General features: G+C 66.3%; 2 protein-coding genes across 3 annotated transcripts; one reads left to right on the plus strand and one right to left on the minus strand.

The window, feature by feature from the left end:
• Nucleotides 1-892: 892 nt before the first annotated feature.
• KEAP1 (kelch like ECH associated protein 1) lies at nt 893-10,112 on the plus strand. Its single transcript, XM_077838496.1, has 6 exons — nt 893-981; nt 4,182-4,832; nt 7,215-7,900; nt 8,373-8,578; nt 8,878-9,054; nt 9,298-10,112. Exons 2-6 carry the CDS (start codon nt 4,290-4,292, stop codon nt 9,660-9,662), a joined length of 1,977 nt encoding a protein of 658 aa, XP_077694622.1. The 5' UTR covers nt 893-981; nt 4,182-4,289; the 3' UTR covers nt 9,663-10,112.
• Nucleotides 10,047-14,316, minus strand: SPC24 (SPC24 component of NDC80 kinetochore complex). Of its 2 annotated transcripts, none has more exons than XM_077838497.1 (6): nt 14,176-14,316; nt 11,880-12,079; nt 11,190-11,334; nt 10,819-10,911; nt 10,443-10,519; nt 10,047-10,324 (listed from the first exon to the last, which is right to left on the minus strand). In XM_077838497.1, the coding sequence occupies exons 2-6, from the start codon at nt 12,043-12,045 to the stop codon at nt 10,218-10,220; spliced, it is 588 nt and encodes a 195-aa protein (XP_077694623.1). In that variant the 5' UTR covers nt 12,046-12,079; nt 14,176-14,316; the 3' UTR covers nt 10,047-10,217. The 2 variants fall into 2 exon arrangements, with proteins under 2 accessions (XP_077694623.1, XP_077694624.1); XM_077838498.1 differs by lacking the exon at nt 14,176-14,316 and adding an exon at nt 12,618-12,723.
• Nucleotides 14,317-15,378: the final 1,062 nt, after the last annotated feature.

Raw genomic sequence — 15,378 nt, forward strand, 5'->3', positions numbered from 1 at the left:
CCACTGTGCTGGACGTGCCACGAACAGGACTGAGACCCTGCAAACTCCTTTCACGTGGGCTCCAGACAGGAGCAAAGGCCAGTCGCTGCTCCCCAGGGCAAGAGCTGAACCAGCAACCTAAGGGGAAAGGCCGCATCCTCCCGCCCTGGGGACAGGCCCCATGGCCCATTCCCTGCCCCCCTGCGCCAGCCAGTCCCTGCTCTGGGGCTGGATGGGAGCCGGCGCCCCCTAGAGGGGACGGGCCCCATGCCCCATTGCCCGTTAATTTGAGCCCCTCCAGTGAAAGGGCCTAGAGGGGGGTAGAGCAGGGGATCTTGGGAGCGCTTGGCTGCAGGGCCACATTCCCTGTCCGGGTACAAAGTCCCCCTTCCAGGTGCATCTCCCCAGGAGGGCAAAGGGCAGCGACATCCGCACCCAGTCGTCTTCCTATGTCATAGCAACCGGATCTGCGTAGGCCCTGCCCCGGACAGCTCTAGGGGTCCCCGCTAATGGGGATACAAGCGACACCCGCCCCCCAAAACGGAGGGGGAAGGGACGTGCGGGAAAGGCAGAGAGAGGGGGACCCATACCCCGGCCCTTTACTGCTCCCAACCTCCCCTCCCCAGCCTGCCCCCCGCCCTGTGCTCCTAATCTTCACCTCAGTACCCCCCGCCCCACAGCCCCCCAATTCAGCCCCTCTCTCCGCCCGTGCTCAGCGTCCCCCCGGCCCCCCAGCTCCTGAGCTCAGCGCGCCTCGGAGCGGATGCGCCGCTTCCCCGCCGCGTTCTCGAACCCGAAGGCCGGGGCCGCCGCGTTCCATCCGGCCGGGGGGAAACCGGGGACTCTTATTCTGACAGCGGCCGGGCTCTGCTTAGTCATGGTGACTCCCCCCCCCGCCACTCCTCCCCCCCCCAGCCCCAGCCTGCGCCATGGAGGAGCTGAGCCGGGACCGGCCGGGACGAACGGGCGGACCAGGAGGGCAGTGGCCGGGGCCATGGCTGGGTTAGTGGACCCCCCCGCCCGGCGAGAGGGGATCCCCTCTTCCCCGCTCCCCCCGGGCTCATGGGGATCCCCCCAGCCGGGCTCCGGGGCAGGGGATCAGCTTCCCCCCCAGTCTGGAGAGGGGGAATGCCCCCCAGGCTGCACAAGGATCGCCCAGACCTCCCCCCACTAGCCTGGGCTCCCCCCGGAAATCCCAGGGACCCCCGTGAACTGTGGGGATAAGACCCCTAAATCCTGAGAAGGGGGAGCGGGGGCCTGAGGTGCATTTTGGGGCGTCCATTGAGTTGGGAGCGGGGGAAGGAGAAACGTGAGGGGGTCGCGACCGAACCCCCCTCCCGGGGGACCAGGTGGCGCTTTGTTTCGGTAGCTTTAACCAGCTGTTTGTCTGGGGGGGGTTGGGGTGTAATGGACCGGCGGGGGAGGGGCTGAACGTGTAGCTCTCACGGGGTGGTGGCGAATGAAGGTCCCTAGATTGGGGGGGGGAATCCCCCAGGCTACGTCGTCCCGTCCCGCCCCCCCCCGCACTGAGGCCTTTCTTGTTACCGCTCCACGGGCCCCCAAGAGCCTTCGGGTTCCCAGCGAGGGGGGAGGGTCTGGATGCGGGGGGATTATTCCTGTATTTGGGGTTAACCCCCCCCAGATCCGGTTGGGGAAGGCGGCCGAAATAGCTACGTGTGAGCCGAGCTGGAGGAAGGGCCCGATTCGGTGGCTCAGCCCTGCCCCCGGTGCAGGGACCTTGTTTACAACCCCCATGCCCAGCTCCCTAGGCAGGTCCGGGGGGGGGACTGTCCACGCGGGGAGGGGGGTGGCGGCGTGGCCTGGTTAATATTTTCCATTTCTGGCTGCATCAGTGAAATTGCAACACGTTGCCTTGGTGGCTGGGGCTCCCCGCCTCACACGCTGCTCCCCCCCCACGAATTTCCCAGGCCTTGGTGGGTGCAGGCTGGATAATGCACCGGGGGGGGTTGGGGGGTTTGTCCTGGGAGCACGTTGCGGGGCACAGTCTAGCAGGGAGGGGGATAAGGAGTCAGGATTTCTGGGGGATGGGAGCCAGGACTCCTGGGTTCCAACTATGGCCCTGGCAAGGGGCTGGGGCCTAGTGAGTTAGAGGATGGGGGACTGGGATTCAGGACTCCTGGGAGAGCTGGGACCTAGTGGGATATGCGGGGGACTGGGATTCAGGACTCCTGGGTTCCAGCCCTGGCCCAGGGAGGGAGCTGGGGCCTAGTGGGTTAGAGCAGAGGGTGCTGGGAGTCAGAACTCTCGAGTTTTATTCCTGGCTCTGCCCCTCACTTGTAACTTTGGGCAAACTCCTGTCTCGCTCTGTGCCTCAGTTTCCCCATCTATAAAATGGGGGTCATGGTACTGTGCGAGTTAGTGTGTGACTGGGGAACAGGGCCCTGCACTGCCTGCTGCCCCCTGCTGGCTGGCATCTGAATGGCTCTGCTGTGTCATGGGCCCCACACTGCTACCACCTAATGGAGATTTATCTTTGCTGAAGCAGGAGAGGCCTGGTCTCTCCCTGCTGCCCCCCAGCTGTGCCAAGCGCCTGTGCTGGATGCTCCCCTGGTTTGTGAGCCATGCTGGGCCTCCAGGACAGCAGAGGCTGAGTGGGGTGGACGGGATCCACTTTCCTATCAGAACTCTGACGCGGGTTTTCTGTATTGCTCGCTTCCCTCCCCCGTGGGGAGCCACACACAAATCAGAATCTAATTGACACCAGGAGCCTGGGGTGACCTAGTGGTTAGGACACTGGACTGGGACTCAGGACACCTGGGTTCCATCCCCAGATCTGCCATTGGCCTGCTGGATGAACTTGGGAAGTCACGTCCCCTCTCTGTGTCTCAGTTTACCCTCTCACCTGGTGTCTGTCAATACTGTGAGCTCTTTGGGGCAGGGACTGTCACTCGCTTGCGGCCTGGGCAGCGCCTGGCACAACGGGGCCCTGGTCTCAGCTGGGGTCTCCAGGTGCTACCATGATGCACAGACTAACAAAGGCTAGCTGAGATGGGGAAATTCTGCCTTCTGGCCTGGGCTCCAAACCCAAGCGCGCTGCCAATGGGCACTGGACAGATCTGGTGCCGGGGGATGCGACGGAGAGAGACCTTGCGAGCAGAAATGATCCTTGTGAGTCAGTGAGGGGGATGCTCAGCCTGTTTGGAGGTGGGCATCATTTATTAGGTGTATTATGGTAGCTCCCAGGTGCCCCCCCAGCCATGGCCCAGGCCCCATGGCATTAGGCGCTGTATGTTATTAGGTGTATTACGGTAGCTCCCAGGCCCCATGGTGCTAGGCGCTGTATGTTATTAGGTGTATTACGGTAGCTCCCAGTCCCTCCCAGGCCCCATGGGGCTAGGCACGGCCCACCCGATCTGAGTCTAAGCCAAGCAATAGGGGGGTGGCGTGTGAGTGGGGGGGGGTGGGTCTGTCTGTCTGCAGTTACCTGTATTAACTGCAGCCTCCCCACCTCCGATCCAGCCCCAAACAACCCCTGTGTTAGCGCTCGGGGCAGGTCCCCTCTAGGCAGTGACTGCTTCAGTGTGAACACACACACACCCCTGCTGGGGGGGCCAATCAGCGGGGCTGGCTTTGGGGTCCAGCATCTGTGTTTATAGCCCGGCTAGTGGAGAATGAGCCGGGTTTACTTCCAGTCAGTTACAGCTGCACAGAGCTGTGGGGGGCGGGGGCGGTGGGGGGGATGCTGCTGATAACAGTGGGACTGCATGGGGCTGTATGGGGAGGGGGTGGTCTCCAGGGCCGCATGGGGGGCTTGCTGGGGGCAGGGGGGCTGCATAGGGGGCTGCTGGGAGTGAGCTTTGGCCCTGCAGACCCTTTTCCTAACCCTGCTGAATTGTTGCCCGGCTGTGCCAGGCGCCCGTGGCCCAGACCTCGCCCTGCGACTGAGCTGGGCCCTCGTTAGCGGTGATTCCTCCTCGTTCATGCTCAGACCCACCACCACCAAACCAGCTCCCAAGAGGGAGCTTGGGGGCCCCCTCTGGCCTGGCCCGCTGGGGGCTGCGGCTGGCCATGCAGGGGGCTCCCTAGAACCATTGGGGATCAGGCTTCTGCTTGCCGGGGGTGAAGAGAGCCCCTTGGTCCAAGCCGGGGGTGGAAGGTGGGGCAAGGCCTGGCTGCAGTCCCCGGGCGGAGGGGTGGGGGCTGGTGGCCCCGTCTAACCCGGTGTCTCCCTTCCCCTGCAGGTGTGGCGTTGCTGTACTGCCCCAGGGCTCAGTAAGGCTCCAGACAGTGTAGCCCCCCCCGCCCCCAGCTCAGTTGCCCCCTGCGATGTGCCCCCGCCGGCCTCGGTGATGTACGCGCCGGAGTGCAAGGCGGAGGTGACGCCGTCTCACCACGGGCATCGCTCGTTCAGCTACACCCTGGAGGAACACACCAAGCAGGCCTTCGGCATCATGAACCAGCTACGGCTGAGCCAGCAGCTGTGTGACGTCACCCTGCGGGTGCGCTATCAGGACGCCCCCCCGGCCGACTTCCAGGCCCACAAGGTGGTGCTGGCCTCCTCCAGCCCCGTCTTCAAGGCCATGTTCACCACGGGGCTGCGGGAGCAGGCCATGGAGGTGGTGCCCATCGAGGGCATCCACCCCAAGGTGATGGAGCGGCTCATCGAGTTCGCCTACACGGCCTCCATCTCGGTGGGCGAGAAGTGCGTGGTGCACGTCATGAACGGCGCCGTCATGTACCAGATCGACAGCGTGGTCAAGGCCTGCTGCGACTTCCTGGTGCAGCAGCTGGACCCCAGCAACGCCATCGGCATCGCCAACTTCGCTGAGCAGATCGGCTGCACCGAGCTGCACCAGCGGGCCCGCGAGTACATCTACATGAACTTTGGGGAGGTGAGCGGGGCGGGGCGGGGCCACGAGGGGCTGTGGGATGGGGGGGCGTCATAGATCGACAGCTCAGAGCTATGCTCCGGCTTCCAGCCGTCCCAGGCAGGAGCCCCTCGGCGTGCCAGAGCCCCCAGGGGACCCGCTCTTCCTGCAGGCCTGGCCACGCGGCCCCACAGCCTCCGAGGCTGAGCCTCTGGGCCCCAGCCCTCCTGCTGCCCGCCGTGAGCTCTGCCCGGCGGGTCTGGCTGAGCCAGACGCCTGGGCACAGACCTGCCCCCTCTGTCGGGACCAGCGCGGCTCAGCCAGGACTGGCAGCGACCCCCAGCCGCGGCCCCCAAGCAGCGACGGGCTCGTTAGCCCCCGGCCTGGGAAGGCCCCAGGTTGGCGCAGAGCAGCGAAGGATCAGACACATGGTCCGTGCGGCCGAGCCAGGGCTCCGCCCGGCCAAGCCACCATGGGGTCCGTCTGGGCTGGATCTCCGGCTCTGTCAGTCCTGGTGAGAGCTGCTGAGCCCCTCTGCGGCCTGTCCCCACGACACCTCCCGGGCCATCGTCCCGGCTCTGCGGAGCCCGGCCCAGGGATTCAGCCCAGTCCTCCAGACTGGGCGCCTGGAGCGGCAATTTAACCCCTCGGTAACCCGTGTCCCAAGCCGAGTCCCTGCCCGGCCTATCAGAATAGCGGACAATTCCCACTTGGCCTCCTCCTCTCTTCCCCTTGGAGGCAGCACGGAGCCGGGTCCCAACCAGGCAAGTTCTGCATTTCCCATCGCCCGGCCTGCCCCGCCCACCTGGGTCTGTAGCCCGGTTCCGAGCAGCGTCACGTCCTCTCTGGGGCCTGGGCCCGTAGGTGACACCAGCAGGGTGTGCGGGGAGTTCTCCTGCAGCCTGCTCTTACCGCCTCAAAACCTTTGGGTTTGAAACTGGGCTGGGGTCCTGCCAACCCCCCACCTTCCGTCAGCCCCCTCGGCTGCAGCCCAGGGCCCCTGACCAAGCCTCTCTCGCCGTAAAGCAGCCTCCCAGCTGCTTTACGCTTCCCTTGGCGCCGGGCAGGGCAAAGCTGCCTGGCCTTCCCCCTGCCCTGCTTGGGTCTCGGCCATCCCGGGCTCAGCTCGGCCCCTGCTGGCCCAGGGCGGGCAGGCCGGGTACTGGCTGCCTTGGTCCCAGTACCCAGCATCAGGGAGGGTCCGCCAGAGCAGGCGTGACTCATCTCCCCGCGGAGCTGGGTGGGGGCCACCCCTCATCCCGCCCCACTGCACGTAGCTGCTTGCTGAACGGCCTTTCCCTCGCTCCCCCACCCTGCCAGCCAAGCTATTTGTATTTTGGCTGGCACCTCCTGTCTGAGCTTCTCGCTCCCTGGCAGGGCTTGGCCCGGCCTTCGGCTCTGCCAGGGAGAGCGACTCCATGGCGCTGAGATAGTGGGGAACCCCCCCACCCAACCCCCCAGCTCTGCCCGGTGTCTGCCCAGCAAGCGGAGCCGGAGGTGGGGCAAATGGCTTCAGATGCGAATCCTGCCCCGGGTCTCAGCCCTTCGGCCTCCGACGGGCTTTGCAAGGGATCTCTCTGTCCCAGAATCTACCGTCCCCCCACTGGCCACCCCCATCTGCTCCAGAAGAGTCGAGCCCAGGAGCGTTCAGCAAGACTGAGCCCCAGTGCCCAGGCTGGGAGCCCGTCGGCCAGCACCCCTGGTGCCCTGTGGTGCCGGCTGTGTGGCCACTTTGCTCCAAACACTCGGTTCCTGGGGGTGCCGGACACACCCCTGTTCTCATGCCTTGGGCCCCCTGCCCACGTACCCTCCGTTGTCCTACAAGTGCTGTCCTGTGGGTCAGGGGGTGCTGCTCCCCCTGTTGGGTTTATCTGAATCTCACTGCTGGGGCGCTTCCCCTGGCTCAGGCCCCAGGCTTAGGCCAGTGCCCTTGGGGGCTCTTCATCCCTGGACCTACGCCCGCCTCCCCTGTGGAGCTCCGTTGGCAGAGGGTTGGGGGGCACTCGGAATGTCCCCTCGCCCTCAGGATCCAGCCCTAGCTGAGCGAGGTGGGGGGGGGGGGCTGCAGTGGGGCCTGGGCCTGCCGGGGCGGGGGGTGCAGGGGCGGAGCTGAGTCGGGGCGGGCCTGCCCCCCACCGCTGCCAAGGGGCCCATGTGGAGGCAGAGCAGACGCCCCAGCTGACCCCTTGACTTGGGTCCTTGGCACCAGCTGCCTCCATGAGCCCCCCAGCCCTGTTATTGCAGGGTCCCTCTGAGCTGGGCTCGGTCTTGACCCTGCTCCCGCGCGCGTGACAGCAGCACCCTCTAGTGGCTGCAGCCTGCAATAGCAGTTGTGGCTCACAGCCACCCCCAGGCTCACCCCGTGCCCCCCCAGATCCCCACACTCACGGCCTCTCCCCCCTGCAGGTGGTCAAGCAGGAGGAGTTCTTCAACCTCTCGCACTGCCAGCTGGTGACGCTGATCAGCCGGGACGAGCTGAACGTGCGCTGTGAGTCCGAGGTCTTCCACGCCTGCATCAACTGGGTGAAGTACGACTGCGCCGGGCGGCGGCTCTACGTGCAGGCCCTGCTGCAGGCCGTGCGGTGCCACTCACTCACCCCCCACTTCCTGCAGACCCAGCTGCAGAAGTGCGAGATCCTGCAGTCGGACGCACGCTGCAAGGACTACCTGGCCCAGATCTTCCAGGAGCTCACCCTGCACAAGCCCACCAAGGGCATGGCCACGCGCGCCCCCAAGGTGGGCCAGCTGATCTACACGGCCGGCGGCTACTTCCGCCAGTCGCTCAGCTACCTGGAGGCCTACAACCCCTGCGACGGCTCCTGGCTCCGGCTGGCGGACCTGCAGGTGCCCCGCAGCGGGCTGGCCGGCTGCGTGGTCGGGGGGCTCCTCTACGCCGTGGGGGGGCGGAACAACTCGCCCGATGGCAACATGGACTCCAACGCCATCGACTGCTACAACCCCATGACCAACCAGTGGTCGCCCTGCGCCCCCATGAGCGTGCCCCGCAACCGCATCGGCGTGGGCGTGATCGACGGCATGATCTACGCCGTGGGCGGCTCACATGGCTGCATCCACCACAACAGTGTGGAGAGGTGAGGCGGCCCCCGCCTGCCCTGTGGAGACGGAAGCAGGCCCTGGGATGGGCCCCAGCAGTCCCAGGCCCCCCACAAGCCAGTGACACAGCCCAGGATTGGGGCCCAGGAGTCCTGGGCCCCATGAACCAGGGGCGGGACCCAGGAGTCCTGGCTCTGGATTTCACGCTGCTGCAGTTAGAGGGCGGTTGGGCCCAAGGTGCCTCGTGAGAGTTCCTGCCCCGCCACGCTCACAGCCAGCCTAGCCAAAGGCTGGCTGAGGACCAGAGGCACCGAGAGGGGAAGGGACTTGCCCAGGGTTTCCCCCCTCCCTGGGTGCCACTCCAGCACCCTGTGCTGCCTCGCCTGTCCCCTTGGCTTGGGCTCGGGAGCAGGGAGCTCTGCCCGGTGCCCCTGGTTCTGTGCCGCTCCCCGTGCAACCCCTCCGGCCGGTTGCCTCCCCTGGTGTCCGACGTTGCCCTCTGGCCCCCAGGTATGAGCCGGAACGGGACGAGTGGCAGCTAGTGGCACCCATGCTGACACGGAGGATCGGCGTGGGGGTGGCCGTGCTGAACCGCCTCCTCTACGCCGTGGGCGGCTTTGACGGCACCAGCCGGCTCAGCTCGGCCGAGTGCTACTACCCAGAGCGGGACGAGTGGCGCATGATCGCCCCCATGCAGACCATCCGGAGCGGAGCGGGTAAGCGAGGGGCCAGGGCCTTCTGCTGGCCGTGTGGGGATGAGCAGGGTGTGCACTGCCTCTGCCCCAGGCAGGCCTTGGCTCTGGGGGGCTGGGCTGCAGCCAGCTGGGGAAGGGCTCTCCCTGGGCCTGGCAGCCCTGCAGGGGGTGGGGAGGCATCGCAGGGACCCAGAGCTGGGCCTAACTCAGCTGCTGCCTGTGCAGATTAAGGGGGATTGCCGGTCCCTGTGCCTCCCGCAGCGTTGGCTGGGATGGGTGCACGCTCCCCCCGCCCACCCTGCTGCTCCACGTTCCCACAGGTGTCTGTGCTCTCAACAACTGCATCTACGCCATGGGGGGCTATGACGGCACGGACCAGCTCAACAGCGTGGAGCGCTACGATGTGGAGACAGACAGCTGGGCCTTTGCCGCCCCCATGGGGCACCGGCGCAGTGCGCTGGGCGTCACCGTGCACCAGGGCAAGATCTACGTGCTGGGTGAGTGCTGGGGGGCTGGCCAGCTTCCTCCCACTGCAGGGCTGGTCCTGCCTCCAGCGCCCACCAGCGTCCAGGGCACAGCCCACGCCTGCTCCTGGCTCCTGCTGGTGCAGTGGCAGGGCTCGGCTCAGCCCACAGACCCAGTTTAAGCTGTTCGTAGCTGACGGGGGGGCAGGGCCCAAGCCCTCCCCAGCGGGGCAGCAGGCAGCCGAGTGCTGGTAACAGCCACTCTCTCCTCCGCAGGCGGCTACGACGGGCACACCTTCCTGGACAGCGTGGAGTGCTACGACCCCACCAGCGACACGTGGACGGAGGTGACGTGCATGACGTCCGGGCGCAGCGGGGTGGGGGTGGCCATCACCATGGAGCCGTGCCGCAAGCAGGTGGACCAGCTTGACTGCTGCTGGGACGGCCCCCCTCCAGCACAGGGGTCAGTGTTAACCAGCTGGGCCAGGGAGCCCCCTGCTGCTGCTGCTCCCATTCTGCAGGGGGGAGCGTTTTTCCAAGTGCCAAGGGGGGTGGGGGCAGGGAAGTCCTGCCCCCCTCCCAGCAACAACCCCTCCCTCCCCACGCAGCCCCGTGGACCTGGCTCCCCGCCTGCCCTTTAGTTGGGAGATGGGAACGTGGGGTCTTCCCAGCTGCCTCTCGTCTCCCTGATTCCTTCCCCTCCCTCCTCGGGAGGAGCCTCTGTGCGGGGTGGCCAAGACGCAGGAGTTGCCCTCTGCACCACGCCGGGGATCTGCCTCCTGGGCTCGGCCACTCAGCTCTCCTGGCCACAGCGGCTGTACCAGGCCCAGACGTTTTCTGGTGGCTGGAGAGAAACATTCCCCTGTGGGACATGGGGCAGTTCTTCCCCAGGGCTCTGGGGCAGCCAGGCTGCAGCTGGAGGAAATGGACGAGCAGCCCCAGCTGCAGTTACCGACTAGCCGAGTGACGTTACCATGCCTGACTTGCCTGGTGTCTCGTCTCACCAGTCACGCTCCAGCCCAAGCTGGGAGATTGGTTTTAATAATTTCAAACGCTGATTGTTACATTAATAAAAAATCCCTTTGTGATTAGCCCCTGGGTCCGTCCTTACTCGTGCTGGTCGAGGCACGAGCCAGCTTTTAGTCGCTCCCGCCATGCAGTGTCCATCCGATCAGTGAGGCTGGCCTGGGGCAGGGTCACCAGGCCGTGTCCACCAGGCTCCACAGGTAGTCACTGACGAAGCACTTGGAGTGCTGGCTGCTGTCGATGTTGATGGGCTGAGCAATGGCTGGGCCATGATGGACTGGGGGGAGGCGGTTAAGGAAACTGACACACTGGTGCTAGCCAGGCATGTGTCCCCTCCCCCCCTGAAAGGACACTGCCTTTGATCTGGGGGTGTCTGTCCCCCCCTGAAAGGATACTGCCTTTGATCTGGGGGTGCTGACACTCGTAGTCCCAGTCCAGCCGGCTGATCTTGTAATAAAGCTGTGCGATGTACCTGGGGGATGCCGCTGTTAGACCTGGCCCTGCCTGCACGACCCCAGCCAGGTCGCGCAGAGCAAACTCACAGGCTGGATCCCCTTTGTTGGGGCTCAGACCCCTCTAGCAACATGGTGGGGGAGCCAGGCCCCCGAAGGGAGGCTCCGTGTGGCTTTTAAGGGACCCCGCAGAGCCCGAGCGTGGTGTTCCAGCCCTTTAGCCCCCGTCCCAGCAGCTGGGAGCCAGCAGCGTGGATCAGAGCGCAGGCTGGGCCGGGCGGCACGTGCAGGGCACCAGCATTCCCCTCCCCGCACTCACATTGCAGAATTGACCATGCCAGTGTCGTCCTCCATGTCGTCCTGCAGTCGCCCGAGCTCGGCCCTCAGCTCCTCCAGCTCCTTCCGCAAGGCAGTATGGCAGGTGGTGAAGGAAACGTGGCTCTGACTGGTTCCCCTCCCTGCCCTCCAAACCAGCTGGCATTCCACGCACCAGGCTAGTCCCAGCCCCTGACGCTGTCCCAGCCCATGACCTGCTGCTGCCCGCCCACCCCACCCTGGGAGATGCACGGGCCTAGGTCTGAGCCTCAGGGTTCACCCAGGGGTGCACTGGACCTGCAAAGCACTGGGCAGTTAGCTACAGGCAACAGCCGAGCAAGCCGGTGCTCTAGGCTCCCGGGCAGGGAAGGATATCTGCTGTCAGCCCTCAGGCTGGTGTCCTCCTCACTGGCTCTCTGCAGCGCCTCTTCCATTGCCAGCACTTTCTGCAGGCTGGTCTGCATCTCCTCTTCCCCCGCCAGGAGTTTCTGAGCCACTTTCTCCTCCGTAGCTAGGAGATCTGCAGTGGGGGAGAGGCAGCCTTTGCCATCAACCCCTAGTCACCTGCTAGGGGTGCTACACACCCTTCTCTGGTCCAGCGGGGAGGGGGCCCGACTGGGGGCTGCTGAGCCAGTAGGACCCTTGCACAGAGTGACCCTGATCGACCCCAGCCAATCCACACTGCTCCCTCCACCCGCTGCGGGAGGCGCTTCCATGCAGGTAATGGGTCACAGGGTCCAGCCTGGCGCTACGCTCCCGCATTGGGATTTCTGGTGACCACCCCATGGTTCTTAGTGCTGTAGGGAGCTGAGCCGCTCTCTGATTTGTTCCCACTGAACAGGGAGAGCAAGTCTGTCCCTCTAGGCGTGCAGGCCTCATGGGCTGGGTTTCAGCCCGAGGGATAGCAGCAGCCAAGCTCTAACCGTGCCCCAGGGAGCCACCTGGCCTGGCAGCACCCCCAACTCAGGTGAGAGGGCTGTGTGTGTGGGGCGAGGGAAGAGCCTGAGTTAACTGCAGTGAGGCCAGACCCTACAAACCACTGGGCTCCCAGGGAACAGCACTTACCTTTAACCAGCTGCGCCGCCGTCAGCTGCGTATCCAGGAGCTTGTTAAACATCTTCTCCTGTTTGTCCAGGCTTCTCTTCAGCAGGTTCCCAGCCCCACCTGCTGCCAGCAACTTCAGCAGCTCCTTGCTCACCTCCTCCATCTCCTGCATTTGTTCATTCATCATGGCTGTCAGCGGCCACTCCCCAGACTCAGAGGCACTGAGGCAAAAGAGCAGGGTATGAGAGAGACACTGTACTTCTTCCAGTACCGTCCCGCCCCTCACACACCTCCTGTTCCTTTACCCACAGTTCCCTCTGGCCCCATCAGGCCTGAGCCACCTCCCCCCATGGTCCTGAACTCATTTAAATGGCTCCTTTTCATGACCCCTGGCCCAACTGTGTCGTTCTGAGGGCTTGTCTCCCCTGGCATTTTACAGCGCTGCAACTTTCTCACTCAGGTGTGTGAAAAAACACCCCCGAGTGCAGCAAGTTTCAGCGCTGTAAAGCGCCAGTGTAAACAGTGCCCCAGCGCTGGGAGCCATGCCCCACGTGGAAGTCGGTTTTTTTAGAGTGCTGGGAGACCTCTCTCCCTCCGCTCTGCTGTGACTACACAAGCCACGGTAAAGCGCTGCCACGGCCAGTGTAGACTAGCCCACCCACTGGCTAGTGTGAGGCAGCTCTGGTTAGGGCCCCACAGATGGCAGAGGTGGAAAAGGCCTCCCTGGCTTAGTTAAGGTGGGACGCAGCATCTCCCTACCAAGGGTCTCTCTAGCTCCATGATGAATCACTGCAGAGGGGGCTTCACTCCCCAGTTGTTAACTGTCCACAGCTGCTCGCTGCCCTGCTGTCTCCCAGGGCTTGGCTCCATTGCCATGTCAATGCAAGTTAGCGCTTAAGATCATAAGAATGGCCAGACTAGGTCAGGCTAATAGTCCAGCTAACCCAACATCCAGTCCCAACATCAGGTCCCAGCTTCTGGCAGGCAGAGGTTTAGGGACACTCAGAGCATGGAGCTGCGTCCCTGCCCATCCTGGCTAACTGCCACTGAGGGATCCATCCTCCGGGAACTCAGCTAATACTGTTTGGAACCCAGTTATACTTTGGCCTTCACACCATCCCCTGGCAGTGAGTTCCACGGGTTGACTGTGTGTTGTGGGAAGTGGAGCTTCCTTATGCTTGCTGCCTATTGGTTTCACTGGGTGACCCCTAGTTCTTGAAGGGGTAAACAACGCTTCCTTGCTCACCTTCCCTGCCCCACCTGTGACTTTACAGGCCTCTCGCACCCCCCCATCCTCTCTGCTCCAAGCCCTCCCCCGCCCATCTCGCCTCCCACCCCCTCGCCTTTCTGCTGCTCTTCCCTGCATCTTTTCCAGTGCTAGCTCCTCCTTCTGGAGATGGGGCCGGGGCGCCCCAGCGATTCTCCAGAGACAACGGGACAGTTTCTGTCCTAGCCCGGATCCCGCGCCCAACGGCTCCTAAGGGCCGGCTCGGTTTTCACTGCTGCGGCTGCGGGGGGGGGGGGCGCGCGGGGGTGTCGGGGCCCGGGGGGGGGCCACGGGGGGGTTGGCGGGCCGGAAGGGCGCGGGGGCTGGGCCAGGGGGGTGTCGGGTCATGGGGATGGGGGGGCGCGCGGGGGTGTCGGGTCGGGGGGGGGGCGCGCGAGGGGGCCGGGGGGGTTGGCGGGCTGGGGGGGGCGCGCGGGAGTGTCGGGCCGGGGGGGGATACGGGGGGGTTGGCGGCCCGGGGGGGACGCGAGGGGCCCGGGGGGGGACACGGGGGGGGGGTTGGCGGGCCGGGGGGTCGCGCGGGAGTGTCGGGCCGGGGGGGGGTTGGCGGGCCGGCGGGGGCGTCGCGCGAGGGGGCCGGGGGGGGCGCGGGGGGGTTGGCGGGCCGGGGGGAACGCGAGGGGCCCGGGGGGGGACACGGGGGGGGGTTGGCGGGCCGGGGGGTCGCGCGGGAGTGTCGGGCCGGGGGGGAGTTGGCGGGCCGGCGGGGGCGTCGCGCGAGGGGGCCGGGGGGGGGCGCGGGGGGGTTGGCGGGCCGGGGGGAACGCGAGGGGCCCGTGGGGGGACACGGGGGGGGTTGGCGGGCCGGGGGGGGCGCGAGGGGCCCGGGGGGGACACGGGGGGGGGTTGGTGGGCCGGGGGGGGCGCGGGGGGGGTTGGCGGGCCGGGGGGGGCGCGGGGGGCCCGGGGGGGGGACACGGGGGGGGTTGGCGGGCCGGGGGGAACGTGAGGGGCCCGGGGGGGGGACACGGGGGGGGTTGGCGGAAGTGTCGGGCCGTGGGGGGGGTGGTGTCATGGCCCTGCGCTCACCTCAAGCCGCTCGTCCAGGCGCTCTGGTGAGGAGGCGGGACCTAGCCACCTCCGTCCCGCCCCCACCTCCTGGCCATTGGCCTGGGCGGCCGGCGCTCTCGCCACGGATTGGCCGTCCCGCCCCGCCTCGCCCAATCGGAGCCCACCCGCCTGGCTCGCGCCGCTTTTGAAAAAAAGACTGGTGGTTGTTGACTTTACGCGCGCGCAGTACTGGGGGGCTCATTCGCCTCGCCCCGCCCCTGCCCCGTGCGCATGCGCTCCTCCCTGTTTTCCCCGCTCAGAGCGGTTCTTAGCCCGAGCTGCCACCAGGGGGCGGCAGAGAACGCGGCCCAGCGCGGGGGCAGGCCCCATGGGAGAGCCACGTGGCCAGGCCCTGCAAGGGGCGGGGCGGGGTCAACACGGGACCACGTGGCTCGCACGGGGCGGCTGGGACTTGGGCCCCCCCCCCCCACAAGCCAGGATCCCCCAAGGGCTGGTGTGAGGCCCAGTGAGAGCTGTAACCCCCCCGCCCCAGCCTGGGCCTTGGCCCCTGGGGGGCAGAGTTCTGGGGGACCCTCGAAGGGACGTGGCCCCCCAGCGGCCCGTGTGGGCACTGGCGACAGCTGCCCCCCAACCTCCCCGTCCCGGAGCTGCCCCCCGTCCCCCTGGCTGTGGCCTGGCGGCTCGTGCGGCCGGGCCTGGGGGGGCACAGCCGGGCTGGTCATGGGGATCTTGGGCGCGGCCCCGTTGGCGAGGCCCCGGGCTCTGTCGAGGCTCTCGCGGCTCCTGTCCCGGAAACCCCGGCTCCGGCTGCCCCGCGGGCCCGGGAGGGTCTGGGGTGTCCAGGAACAAGGCCGGCGTGGGCCTCGGGGCTGAGAAGCGTCCGGCTCTGGCCCCAGGGCCCAGAAAGGCTCCAAAAGCCGGCGGCTGATAAGAAGCCCCCCCCCACAGCCGTTTTACAGAAACTCCCGATTCAATCTCTTGCGTTTGGTGAGCCTGACGCAGGAGTTTTGAACAGGTGGGGTTGGCCATACGGCAAGGCAGACCGGGGGGGAAGGGTCTGCAGGCCCCCCTCCCACAGAACTGCCCATACACCTCCCCCAGGCCTGAGCCGGGAGCCCGCAGCCCCCAGGGCTGGGAATGGGGCCACCAGCAGCTACCCAAGCCGCCGGCTTTGTAACTCCCCAGCCCGTGCCAGGTTTGTGTCGCAGGGTGGGTGCTGCA

The sequence above is a fragment of the Eretmochelys imbricata genome, chromosome 20 (assembly GCF_965152235.1).
Source record: "Eretmochelys imbricata isolate rEreImb1 chromosome 20, rEreImb1.hap1, whole genome shotgun sequence".
NCBI lineage: Eukaryota > Metazoa > Chordata > Testudines > Cheloniidae > Eretmochelys > Eretmochelys imbricata.

Bases quoted from the DNA above. Each gene is read 5' to 3' on its own strand.
- KEAP1 (XM_077838496.1), top strand. From the start codon at position 4,290: ATGTACGCGCCGGAGTGCAAGGCGGAGGTGACGCCGTCTCACCACGGG. The intron at 4,833-7,214 runs GTGAGCGGGGCG...TCCCCCCTGCAG, and splicing joins TCTACATGAACTTTGGGGAG to GTGGTCAAGCAGGAGGAGTT. The intron at 9,055-9,297 runs GTGAGTGCTGGG...TCTCCTCCGCAG, and splicing joins GGGCAAGATCTACGTGCTGG to GCGGCTACGACGGGCACACC.
- SPC24 (XM_077838497.1), bottom strand. From the start codon at position 12,045: ATGATGAATGAACAAATGCAGGAGATGGAGGAGGTGAGCAAGGAGCTG. The intron at 11,335-11,879 runs GTAAGTGCTGTT...CCCCCACTGCAG, and splicing joins GGCGGCGCAGCTGGTTAAAG to ATCTCCTAGCTACGGAGGAG. The intron at 10,520-10,818 runs GTGAGTGCGGGG...GGCATCCCCCAG, and splicing joins GGCATGGTCAATTCTGCAAT to GTACATCGCACAGCTTTATT.